This window comes from Equus caballus, chromosome 27, assembly GCF_041296265.1.
Source record: "Equus caballus isolate H_3958 breed thoroughbred chromosome 27, TB-T2T, whole genome shotgun sequence".
Classification (NCBI taxonomy): domain Eukaryota; kingdom Metazoa; phylum Chordata; class Mammalia; order Perissodactyla; family Equidae; genus Equus; species Equus caballus.
The window spans coordinates 16,152,738-16,166,574 of record NC_091710.1 but is presented as its reverse complement, the minus strand read 5'-3'; the positions used below and the strand labels follow the sequence as shown (position 1 = coordinate 16,166,574).

Genomic DNA, 13,837 nt, shown 5'->3' with positions numbered 1-13,837 from the left:
AAGAAAGCAAGTGTTGCCATACTTATATCAAACAAGCAGACTTCAAGATAAAAAAGACAATGAGAGACAGTATATAATGATAAAAGGGACATTCAACTAGGAGGGGAAAACACTTATGAATATATATTCATGTAACATAGGAGCAGCAAAGTGTATAGAGCAATTATTAACAAACCTAAAGGGATAAATTGGCAGCAATATAATAATAGTAGGGAACCTCAACACCACACTTACAACAATAGATCAATCATCCAGACAGAAAATCAGCAAGGAAACAGAAACCTTCAATGCAACACTAGACCTGATGGATGTAGTAGACATACATAGAACATTCCATCCAAAAATGGCAGAATACAAATTCTTCTCAAGTGCATATGGAACATTCTCAATGATGGACCATGTTTTAGGAAACAAAACAAGACTGAATAAATTTAAGAAGATTGAAGTTATATCAAGCATCTTTTTTTTACCACAACTCTATGAAATTGGAAATCAACTACAAGAAAAAAAGCTGGGAAAGGCACAAATATATGGAGATTAAACAACATGCCATTGAACAACTATTGGATAAATGAAGAAATCAAAGGAAAAATCACAAAATACCTGGAGGCAAATGAAAATGAAAACAGAATATACCAACCTTTATGGGATGCAGCAAAAGTGATACTAAGATGGAAATTTGTAGCAAGATAGAGCTACCTCAGCAAACAAGCAAAATCTCAAATAAGTGATCTTAAATTATACCCAACAGATCTAGAAAAAAGAACAAACAAAGCTCAAAGTTGGTAGAAGGAAGGAAATAATAAAAATCAGAGTGGAAAAAATAGAGATTAAAAAAGCAATGAAAAGGATCAATAAAACTAAAAGCCGGTTCATTAAGAAGATAAATAAAATTGACAAATCTTTACCTAGGCTCACAAAGCCAAGAGAAATCAAAATCAGAAATGAAAGAGAAGAAATTACAACAGACACCATAGAAATGCAAAGGATTATCAGAGAATACTACAAAAAGGTATACATCAACTAATTGGATAACCTTGAAGAAATGGATAAATTCTTTTTGTTGTTGTTGTGGAAGATTAGCCCTGAGCTAACACATGTTGCCAATCCTCCTCTCTTTTGCTGAGGACGACTGACCCTGAGCTAACAGCCATCTTCATCTTCCTCTACTTTATATGTGGAACGCCTACCACAGCATGGCTTGACAAGGTCCACGCCCAGTATCTGAACTGGTGAAACCCAGGCTGCCAAAGCAGAATGTGTGAACTTAAACACTGTGCCACCAGGTCAGCCCCTAGGTAAATTCTTAGAATCAAACAATCTTGCAAAACTGAATCAAGAAGACATAGAGAATCTGAATAGACCAATCACAGTCAAAGACATTGAAATATTTGTCAAAAGTTTTCAAAAAACAAAAGTCCTGGACTAGATGTTTTCTCTGGTGAATTATACCAAATATTCAAAGATGATAATATTTATCCTTCTCAAACTATTCCTAAAATTTTAGGAGAATGGGATGCTTCCTAATGTATTGCATTAGGCCAAAATTACGCTGATACCAAAACCAGACAAGGACAATACACAAAAAAGTAAATTACAGGCCAACATCACTGATGAACACAGATTCAAAAAACCTTAACAAAACATCAGCAAATTAAATACAACAATACATTGAAAGGATCATACACCATCATCAAGTTGGATTTATTCACAGATGCACAGATGGTTTGGCATCTGCAAATCAATGTGATACACCACAGTAATAAAATGAAGAATAAAAATCACATAATTATCTCAATAAGTGCAAAGAAATTATTTCACAGGATTCACAATACACTTATGATAAAAACACAATGAAATGTGTATAGAAGGAAAGTACCTAAACATCATAAAGGTCATGTGTGACAAACCCACAGCTAACATCATGCTTATTGGTGAAAAACTGAAAGCCATTCCTCTGAGAACAAGAACAAGACAAGAACACTCACCACTATTATTCAAGATAGAACTGGAAGTTTTATCCAGAGCAGTTAGGCAAGAAAAATAAATAACATGGATCCAAGTAGGAAAGGAAGAAGTAAAACTGTCACTATTTGCACATGACATGATTCCACATATAGAATACTATCAAGAAACCACCAAAAGACTGTTAGAATAATTAATGAATAAATAGAATAATAGAAAAAAATAGAATACATTTGCAGTATAGAAAATCAACACAAAAATCAGTAGTATTTCTATACACTAATAAGGAAATAGCTAAAAGAGAAATCAGGTATATAATCCCATTTACAATTTTAACAAAAGGAACAAAATATCTAGAGGTGCATTTAAACAAGCATTTAAAGACTTATGCGCTGAAAATGATAAGATATTATTGAAATAAATTAAATAAAACATAAAGAAATGGAAAGATATTCCATGCTCATGGATTAGAAGAATGAACTTGGTTAAAATATCCATATAACTTAAAGCAACCTACAAATTCAGTATAATCTCAATAGGAATCCCTATGATATGTTCATGGAAGTAGAAAAAGGCATTCTAAAATCTATATAGAAAAAAATAAACTCCCAAATTGTCAAAACAATCCTGAAGAAAAAGCACAAAGTTGTAAATATCACACTCCCCGTACTTAAAACATATAACAAAACTATAGTAATCAAAACAGCATCGTACTGGCAGAAAAACAGACACACAGATCAATGGAATAGAATTGACAGCCCAGAAATACAACCATGTATCTATAGACAGCTAATCTTCAACAAAGCATCCAAAAACATACACTGGAGAAAGGTCATCCTCTTCAATAAGCGACATTTGGAAAACTGGACAGCCACATGCAAAAGAGGGAAAATAGACCATCGTCTAACAGCACACACAAAAATTAACTCAAATTGGATCAAAGACTTGACTCCATAAAATTTCTGGAAGAAAACATAGGCAGTACAAATTTTGACATCAGCTTTAGGAGTATCTTTCTGAATTCCCTGTCTACTAAGGCAAGGGAAACAAGCCTTTTACTGGTATGCAGATGTGTTTAGTCATATTCTTAGGAGGACTTCCACTGGACCATTGAGCAATTCCCTAGACAAGTGGGACTGGCCCCATATCAAAGCTGAGCGGGCATGGGACTGTCTCAAAAGGCTGATTCAGGGTCCAAAGCCAGGACCAATATCTGCAGGCATGCCTCCAGGGTCATATGTAGACATGTCTCTTGTCAGAATTCTGGGCATGCAGGACTGCCCTTGGATCATGGTTGAGAGGGGTTGAGGCTGAGTTACAGGATTGTTTCAGCATTTATAGTTTGATGGAGATCAGTGGGCCTATTTCCAGGTGCATGAACAGTTGTGTCTCCAAGTGAATCCCTGGGAAGGAATAAGAGTTCTGAGATCATGGCTAAGAGGGATTAGAATTGGGTTTTGAGCTGTTCACATAAAGGACTGAAGTCAATGGGCTTTATACCCAAGGCACAGGCAGGCATGACTCTTCTTAGGTCCCTTGGTGGATGATGCTGGTGGCAGGCCTGTGGCCAAAGAGGACTGTAACTGAGTCCAGAAAGGGACTGGCAGTTTCTGGGTCTGTAGTCCATATCACAGTCAGTGAGCCTGCCACCTGGTGAAAGCCCTGTCTTCTCAAAATGACACAACTTGCACATGGTTTCCACTGGTGTTTTGCAAGTTCCTATCTGGATCCCAAAGCTCCTACAGAGGAACATTTGTCTGCAGATGGCTGCCAAATTGTTATTGGTATGGAGGATGAAATCAGGGGATCTCCTTTTCAAAATCTTGCTGGCATCTACAGACAACTAATTTTTGACATAGGAGCCAAGGGAATACAATAGAAAAAGGAAATTCTCTTCAATAAATGGTGTTGGGAAAACTGGATAACCACATGCAAAAAAAATGAAGGTAGACCATTATCTTACACCATACATAAAACAATATTTATCTCTGAAACATAGACAAGGGATATATCCTAGGTGTTTTGATGATTAATTTCTTTCAAAAATGTTTTTTTATTTTGCAGAATATAATTTTTGCCCTTCTTTAATTACATTTATTCCTAAATATTTTTAACTCAATCATACATGAAATTATCTTAATTTTATTTTTTATTTTTTTGTTGCAAATGAATAGAGGTACAATTGTTTTTTATGTATTGATCGTGTATCTTGGAACATTGACGAACAGGCATATTAGTTCCAATAGTGTACATCTTTTATTTTTCTATATACAAAATCATATCCTCTATTAATAAATATAGTTTTAATTCTTCCTTTTCAATTTTGGTGTCTTTTAGTTCTTTATGTTGACTAGTTGTCCTGACTAAAATTTTTAGTACAATGTTGAATATAAGTAGCAAGAGTATACATCTTTGTCCAATTCATTATTTTAATTTGCACGATTTTGACATTACAGTTAAAGTTAACCGTGGATTTTTCATAGATGCCTTTTACCAGGTTGAGAAAGTTCTTTTCTCTTCTGAGTTTGTTGAGTATATTTTATTATAGAAGGGTGTTGGATTTTGTCAAATGCTTTTCCTGCATATATTGAGACTATCATTTGTTTTTTTTGGTTCTATTAATATAACATAAGTTGATTTTAAGATATTATACCAACTTTCTATTTCTGGGATACATTTCACTTGGTCATGGTTTAGAATCCTTTTTGGAGTTGCTGATTTGGAGTTTTTTGTATTTTGTTAAAAATCTTATGTTTAAGCACTCATAAGAGCTATTGATCTCCACTTTTATTGTGAGCAGTACCATGTCCACGCCCAGCATCCAAACTGGCAAAACCCTGGGTACTGAAGCAGAGCACAGAAATTAACCACTCATCCAAGGGGCAGGCCCCCATGTATGATTTTTGATATCACTAAAATATTGATGTCATAGAATGAGAAAAGTATTCACTCTTCATCCAGTTTTGGAAGATTTAGTTTGAAATTTGTTTTATTTCTTCTTTATACGGTTCATTGAATTCTCTATTGAAGCCATCCGAGTCTGGGCTTTTCTTTGTGGATAGAATTTGGTTACTAATTCAGTCACTTTAACTTTTATTTGTCTACTTAGATTGTGTATATTTTCATCAGTCTGTTGTGATAGTTTGTGTCTTTCTAGGAGTTTATCTATTTATTCAAAGTGATATAGTTTATTGGCATTTACTTTTTTAAAGTCTGCTTGTGTAATAATGTTTTTTTATAGACTGGCACCTAAGCTAACAACTGTTGTCAACCTTCTTTTGTACTTTTTCTCCCCAAATCCCCTCAGTATATAGTTGTATAAAAATTTTTTAGTTATGAGTCCTTCTAGTTGTTGGATGTGGGATGCCATACCAACATAGCCCAATGAGCATTACCATGTCTACACCCAGGATCCAAACTTGTGAAACCTTGGGCTGCCGAAGCAGAGTGTGGAAACGTAACCACACCGCCATGGGGCCAGCCCCAATTGTAATAATTTTTATGTCTGTAAGGTGAGTAGTAGTGTCCTGCTGTTCCTGTATGACTCTAGCAATATGAGTCTTAGACTCTTCACTCTCACTTCTATTTTTTGATCAATCTAGTGAAAAGTTAGCAAAATTTGTTGATCTTTTCAAACACACAGCTTTGATTTTGTTAATTTCTCTATTAATCTTTTAATTTTCTATTTTATTGCTTTTCACTCATTGCTATTATTTCAAGTTTATGTTCAATGAGGAACAGGTCTGTGGAGTTCCTCACACTGTCATGGCAGAAGTGGAAACTTCTTTCATCTTATGTAAATATAGAACAATATAAAAACCAGAAAATTAACATGGTGACTATGTAGGTTCTATGGTTCTATATCATTTTATCACACTTGTGGGTATCTATAACCACCACTTCAATCAAAATATTGAACTATTGCATCATCATGTATATCTCCATCATGCTACCCCTTATATTTACATCGAGTACTAACAATCCAGTCTTAACCATTAATTTTCTGGCTGACATATTACATTTTAGATGTCTGTATACATTAAACATTCTCTAAATTCTCTACTGTGTTCCATTACCCAATTTGACTTATCTCACCTATAAACACCTTCCCTTTTTGTTTACTAGTATATTTTAGAAATCTAAATAAATGGAATTTAGTTACTCTGTACTCTTCATTAATTAGCTATTCTTCATTGTTTACATAAATTTATGCTAAATTTAAAAATCATCAAATATTCTGAACATACATTTTAATGTTTTCCATTAATTTTATGCACTAATTTTGAGTAAGAATTGATATCTATACCAGGAGTAAGCAGTATTTTCATATTTTATAATTTTATTGATGTTTCTCATTTTATTTAAAAATGTTTAGTTTAACATAGACTTTGTATCTTGCTGTTTTTAATCTTGAGATCATTTCATTTTGAGAATTTTTTTTTGGTTATTTGTTGATGTAAACAAATGGATCCAATAACCTTCCTGAACTCCATTATTAACTTGAACATTTTTCCATGGTTTCAGTTATTTTTTATAAGTATGTAATTATGGCAATCAAAGTTAAGTAGACATTGTATTCTCTATTCTTCTTGTCCTTAAAATTATTTCAATTATGTTCGTGAAAGCATTGAACAATATATCCTGTATGTTAGATGATGGAAATAATGAACATCATTCGTGTGTTCTAATTTTAAAATACAATCAACTAATTCATTCTGTATAATACCTGTATTTTTTGATACATGATATTTTTCAAACAGGGAAATATTTATTTTCTTTCTTAGAGGCAGATGGCATTTTATTTTGAGAAAGATATCACAATAAAGAAACAATCAACAAAAATAAATAAGCAAAAAACAAATACATTTTAATAACAAAGCATAAGGTGCAGTAAATATATTTTAAACAGCATAGTAAAAATTATAACAGATTTCATATTTATAAAGATATTTCTTATATTAATTTCATTTTTAGTAATCAGGAGATTGTATACTGCACTCTCTACAAAAGTGTAATTAAAGATGTTTTTATTAATTATTGATCTAGGAAACATAAAATATTCAAGGTACTGCAAAAATTGTATTCAATGTTTCTGAATATCCATGTGTAACCTGAAAGTGCTTTTGTCATATAAACCTTGAAAGTTATTTCTCTGGCAAATTGCTTTATATTTAATCATAAAAAATGCCCATTCATATATCTCCAGTGATTATATTAAAAGTTAATATTAATAGCAACAGTAGTAACATAAAACTTTACCTTATCCATTCTCATTCTAAATATTTTGAAAAGAAGGCAGTCAAAATACATTTTTTCTATATTTTTCTGTGTTCAAATAAGCAATAAAAATTTCCTGAAGTACTCAAATAGCTAAATAGTTCTAGAATAATTTATCTTCAACCACTATTAGTCCTAAATTTCTTAACACAAAATCACATCTTAAATCTTACATTTTCACGAACTCACAGCATACTGAATATACAATCTAGAAATGTTTCCAATGACTTATTAATATGCATATGTAAAGCAAATAGTTATTTGTCATAAAGAAAATACAATAGTCCATCTTTAAGCTTTTAGGATCTAAATTAAGCAATAATTTCATAGATGATATTGAAAGGACTGCTGGCTTGTGGATTCCTCTGTTTTATTTGCCATGCATCCAGTGCTATAGATGTGTTTATTAGTCAGCTTCCCAAACTTGCCAGTTTTACACAATATATCCATTGCTGTACCAATGCCATTTCTTCTCTAAGAAGACTTTTCGTCTTCTGCTCTATCTAGTCAGGTTTAATTTTCCTTCAAATATTGGCTCAAATGGCATCATTCTTTGGAAAGTTTCTACATGGTTGTCCTGAGTCCACAATCCTAAGGGAAATATTTATTTATTCTTCTGAGTTTGAGGAAATTCTTTGTAAGTTGACACATAACATCCGTTTAGGGATATCCATTTTTTCCTCCTCATCATCATTATCATATTCATCATCATGACTCTCACCATATACATTAAATCTTGATATACATTAAGTGCCATGCAATGAGCTAAAAGCTTGATTAAAAAATCTCATCTAATACTCTCATAGTTTGATAACCCACAAATCCCCTGTGTTTAACCTTTTCATCCCTCGATCCATTTGCATAAGTCCTTAACAAACCACTGATCATTTTTGTCTCCATAGTTTTATATTTTCAGACTCATGTTTATTAGTTTATTAGTTTATATACAGTTTTATATAGTTTGTAGGTTCCCTAAAAGAAGAAAACACTGATAATGCTGCTACTAATGAAACAAAAAAATACAATTTTTTTTATTGAGTTAACATTGGTTTATAATATTATATAATTTCAGGTGTACATCATTATATTTTGATTTCTGTGTAGACTGCATCATGTTCACTACCCAAAGATTAATTACCATCAATCACCAGACACATGTGCTTAGTCACCATTTTCCCCCTGCTCCCTTGCCCTTCCCCTCCAGTAACCACCAATTCAATCTCTCTCTCTATGTGTTTGTATGTTGTTGTTGTTATCTTCTGTTTATGAGTGAGATCATACAGTATTTGACTTTCTTTGTCTGACATTTCACTTAGCGTAATACCTTCAAGGTCCATTCAGATTGTCACAAATGGCAAGATTACATCTTTTTTATAGCTGAGTAGTATTACATTCTATATATACCACATCTTCCTTATCCACTCATCCTTTGTTGGGCCATTAGGTGGTTTCCAAGACTTCACTTTGTGAATAACGCTGTAATGAACATAGGGGTGCATATATTATTATGCATTCATGTTTTCATGTTCTTTGGACAAAGAAGATTTACAGATGGCCAACAGCAACATGGAAAGGTGTGCAACATCACTAATTATCAGGGAAATGCAAATGAAAACTATGAGATATCATCTCATGCCCATAAGAATGGCTATAATTAACAAGACAAGAAAAGATAAGTGTTGGTGAGGATGTGGAGAAGAGGAACCCTCATACGCTGCTGGTGGAAATGTAAATTCACCATTATGGAAACCTGCCATTATGGAAAACAGTATGAGGAATCCCCCAAAACTTAAGAATAAAACTACTATATGATCCTGCTCTTCCACTACTAGATATTTATCCAAAAATATAGAATATAAACACAGACTTTAAACCTTTCACAAAAATTAACTCAAAATGTGTCATACTTCTAAATGCAAAACATAAAACTACAAAACATTTAGAAAATTAGTTATGAAGCATCTTGTCTTCTTCAATTTTTCATAAGAATTTGAGAAGGGTAATGATTACATCTTATTTTAATGTCTGGTAGAATTCACCAGAGAAGCCTTCTGGTCCTGGACTTTTATGTTGCGGAGGTTTTTGATTACTATTTCAAACTCTTTATTTGTAATTGGTCTATTCATATTCTCCATTTCTCCTTGATTCAGTTCTGAAAGGTTGTATGATTTTAAGAATTTATCCAGTTCTTTTGGAGTTTTGTCATATAGCTTTTCGTAGTTTTCTCTTATACTCCTATGTATTTCTTTGGTGTCTGTTGTAATTTTTCCTTTTTCATTTCTGATTTTCTTTATGTGACTATTCTTTATTTTTTCTTAGTGAGTCTGGGGAAGGGTTTGTCAATTTTTCCTATCCTTTCAGAAAACTAGCTCTGGGATTCTTTGATCCTTTCTATTGTATTTTTTAGTCTCTATTTTGTTTATTTCTTCTCTGATTTCTTTAATTATTTCTTTCCTTTACTCTCTTTGGACTTTGTTCTTTTCATAGTTCTTTTAGATAGTTTGAGACTGTTTATATGAGATTTTGCTTATTTCTTGAGGTAGGCTTCTGTTGCTACAAACTTCCCTTTTACTACCTCTTTTGTTGCATCCTATAAATTTTGGTATGTTATGTTTTCGTTTTCATTTGTCTCCAAGTATTTTTTTCTCTCTCCTTTGATTTCTTCATTTACCTAATAGTTGTTCAATAGTATGTTTTTAGTCTCCACCTATTTGTGATTTTCCAGCTTTTGTCTTGTAGTTTATTTCAAGTTTCATAGCCTTATGGTCAGAAAAGATGCTTGATATGATTTCAATCTTCTTTAACTTATTGATTCCTATTTTGTTTCCCAACAAATGGTCATCTTTGAGAATGTTTCATGTGCACTTCCGAAGAATGTCTATTCTGCTGTTTTGGGATGGAATGTTCTCTCTATATCTAAGTTCATCTGGTCTAGTATTTTATTTAAAGTTACTGTGTCCTTGTTGACTTTCTGTCTGGATGAGCTTTCCGTTGACATAAGTGGGGTTTTAAGTTCTCCTACTATTATTGTGTTGCTGTTACTTTCTCCCTTAAGGTCTGTTAATAGTCGCTTTATATATATTGGTGCTCCTGCATTAGATGCATATATATGCCTTAGTGTTATGTTGCCTTGATGGAAAATCCCTTTTATCCTTGTGTCCTGCCATGCTTTGTCTCTCCTTTTCTTTTTTTATCTTGATGTCTGCTTTGTGTAATAGAAGTATGGCAAACCCTGGTTTCTTTTGTTTGGCATGTGCTTACAGTATCATCTTCCATCCCTTCACTCTAAGCCTGTGTTTGTCTCTAGAGCTGCGATGTACTTCCTGGATGCAGCATATTGTTGGGCCTTGTTGTTTAATCCATATAACCACTTTGTGTCTTTTGATTGGTGAATTCAGTCTATTTACATTAAGAGAGGTTATTGATATATGAGGAATTAATCTACCATTTTATCCTTTTATTTTTGGTTATTCTATATTTCCATTGTTTCTTTTCCTTGGTACTTTTGTCTGCCATTTCAATTTGGTGATATTCTGTGATGCTTTTCTCAGTTTTCTCTTTATTTATAATTTGTGACTCCACTTCTATTTTTTTTTTGATTACTATGAGGTTTGTATAAAAGATTTCATAGATGAGATAGTCCTTTTTCTGATTGCCTCTTGTATCCATTATCCCATGAAGGTTCCATCCTTTTCTCTTCCGCTTCTATGGTTTTGTTGTCACAAGCTATTCTTTTCTGTTTTGTGAGTTTGTGATCAAATTGAAGTGGTTATAGTTATGTTTGATGGCTTCAGTCCATTTATGTTATAAATGTTTACTAACGTATTCTGATATAGACCTGCGATTTTCTGATTCTGTTTATTTATCTCCTTGTTCAAAATTTTTGTAACCCTTTGCCTTTTTGTTTCAGATAGCAGGGCTCCTCTCAAAATTTCTTATAAAAACAATGTTGGAGGTCTCACACTCCATGAATTCAAAATATTCTACAATGCTATAGTCATCAAAATATCATGATACTGGCAGAAAAAGAGACACACCAATCAGGGGAATAGAAGTGAGAGCACAAAAACAAAACCACGCATCTATCAACAACTAATTTTGGACAATGGATCCAAACATATATACAGTGGAGAAAGGAAAATCTCTTTAATACATGAAGTTAGGAAAACTGGACAGGCATATGCAAAAGAGTGTAAATATACAATTATCTCACACCATACACAAAAAGTAACTCAAAATGGAATAAAGACGTGAGTGTAAGACCTGAGACCATAAAACACTTAGAAAATAAAAATAAATTACTGGACAGAAATAAATATACCAGCTTAAAGGATAATCTTGGGAGTCAAATTTTAATGTCTATTTGCTGTGTGATACTGAGAACAATATTTAATTTCCCATGCCTTCATGTTCTCATTTAGAAGATGGATGTCAAAGTACTTAAATCATACAGTTGTTAATAGGATGCAAAATAACATATAAAAATTGCTTACTGTGAACAACAGCAAATAGTAAGTAATTGAGAAATAGTATCTCTTAGTATGGTAGTCTCATATAATTCTTAACAACTTCCTATTATACTGATCAATGAATTTAACTTTCCCTTCATGCCTTACTAAAGGAGAGAGAGTTACAATATGTTTAAATGTTAATGACGTCAGGAAATTAGACTCATTTAGCATTGTATAATCTTCAAGAGTGACACTAAGGGGCCGGCCCCATGGCCAAGTGATTAAGTTCATGTGCTCTGCTTCGGCAGCCCAGGGTTTCACCAGTTCAAATCCTGGGCGTGAACATGGCACTGCTCATGAGGCCATGCTGAGGAGGTATCCCACATGCCACAACTAGAAGGACCCACAACTAAAAATGCACAGCTATGTACCGGGGGGCTTTGGGGAGAAAAATGAAATCTTAAAAAAAAAATTCTCAAGCAAAAAAAAAAGAAAAAAAAAAGAGTGACACTAAGTTTGCTGGCATTTTAAATTTGAACATTTCCCCAGTCACCTTTTCAAGGCTCCCTTGACTTCACTGTTCCTCAGACTATAGATGAAGGGATTCAGCACAGGGGTGAAGATAGTGTAGAATGCTGACACAACCTTATTAGGGTTAGCTGACCTGTAAGATTTGGGTCTCATGTAGGTGAAAATGGCAGCTCCATAGAAGATTCCCACCACAGCCAAATGTGAGGAGCAGGTTGCAAAAGCCTTCTTGCGGGCTTCTCTAGAACGCATCTGGAGAACAGCAAAGAGGATAAAACTGTAGGAGGTGAGGATGAGGGAAAACGGGACCAGAAGCATTAACACACAGAAGATATACATTACATTTTCGAAGACAGATGTGTCAGCACAAGCCAAACGCACCAGCATGGGGGCCTCACAGAAGAAATGATCGATCTCAGGTGCACTGCAAAATTCGAAGCTCAGGGTAGCAGCAGCCTGCATGAGCCCATCAGCCGACCCCAAGAACCAAGACCCCAAAGTCATTCTCAGGCATAATTGTCGGCTCATGAGGACAGGATATCTCAGCGGATGACAAACAGCCACATAGTGGTCACAGGACATGGCTGCTAAGAGGAAGCACTCACCCCCTCCCACAGCAAGAAAGAAGAAAATCTGCAAGCCACAGCCAGCAGGGGAGATAGACTTATTTCCAGTCAAGTAGTTAGCAGCCATTTGGGGCACAATGGTGGCAACCAGCATCACATCCATGAGGGAGAGTTGGCTCAGAAGGAAGTACATGGGTGTGTGGAGCCGGTGGTCCCAGTAAATCAGGAGAAGCATGAGGGCAGTGCCCATAAAAGAAGCAATGGCCATTGTCAGCACCACCATGAAGAGAAAGAGGTGGGGTCTTGTATGTTTAAAGAGTCCTAGAAGAATGAAGTTTGAGGTTGTGTTTCTCTTCTCCATGATTTCTTCTGGTGTGATTCTGTCAATGGAAAAATAGAGAAGGAAGGGACTTTCATCATCTAACAATCTTAGTTTGACTTCATAACTTCTGGACATGTGCTGAATATGGAATCCAAGGTCCTGATTCAAAGCCTTACATCCCAGTTAAGGTGGTTCTTGACCTATCATTCCACTTCTCTGTAACTCAAACTTTTAATGTTTTAAATAAGGTTAGTCAGTATAATTCACACAATGATATATTCGTTGGTTGTTATAATCAAAATGAATCAAATGTAGAAAAAACTGTCAATAACTATTAAATTATGAATAATTACTTTGGCTATTTTTACATTATTTAACAATCATTATTATTGTTGTTTAATTATGTGTACTGAAGCCAAAATCAATCAGTTGAGGAAATAAACACTCATTTATATGTTTGTCATTTATATTTGTTTGAGTCATAGATAAATCTTTTCAAGTTTTGGAAATTTTAACATACTCAAATTAGTTCTTTTTTTAATAAACAAAAAATTCCAATTGTTTCACTGTGGGTTACAAGGACTGAAGAAGGGCACAGATGAGTATAAGTAAAACAAAATTTCTCCACTGAAGGAACATAATATCCCCAATAATTGATGAAAATTTTCTTACTTCCTCTCATTAAATAACTATTTTTACTTGCCTGATTTTTAAAATGCCAAGTTCAT

General features: G+C 33.8%; 1 protein-coding gene across 1 annotated transcript; it reads right to left on the bottom strand.

The window, feature by feature from the left end:
• Positions 1-12,242: 12,242 nt before the first annotated feature.
• LOC138921127 (olfactory receptor 2T8-like) lies at positions 12,243-13,244 on the bottom strand. Its single transcript, XM_070253547.1, has one exon. It carries the CDS (start codon positions 13,242-13,244, stop codon positions 12,243-12,245), a length of 1,002 nt encoding a protein of 333 aa, XP_070109648.1.
• Between the last annotated feature and the right edge of the window lie 593 nt (positions 13,245-13,837).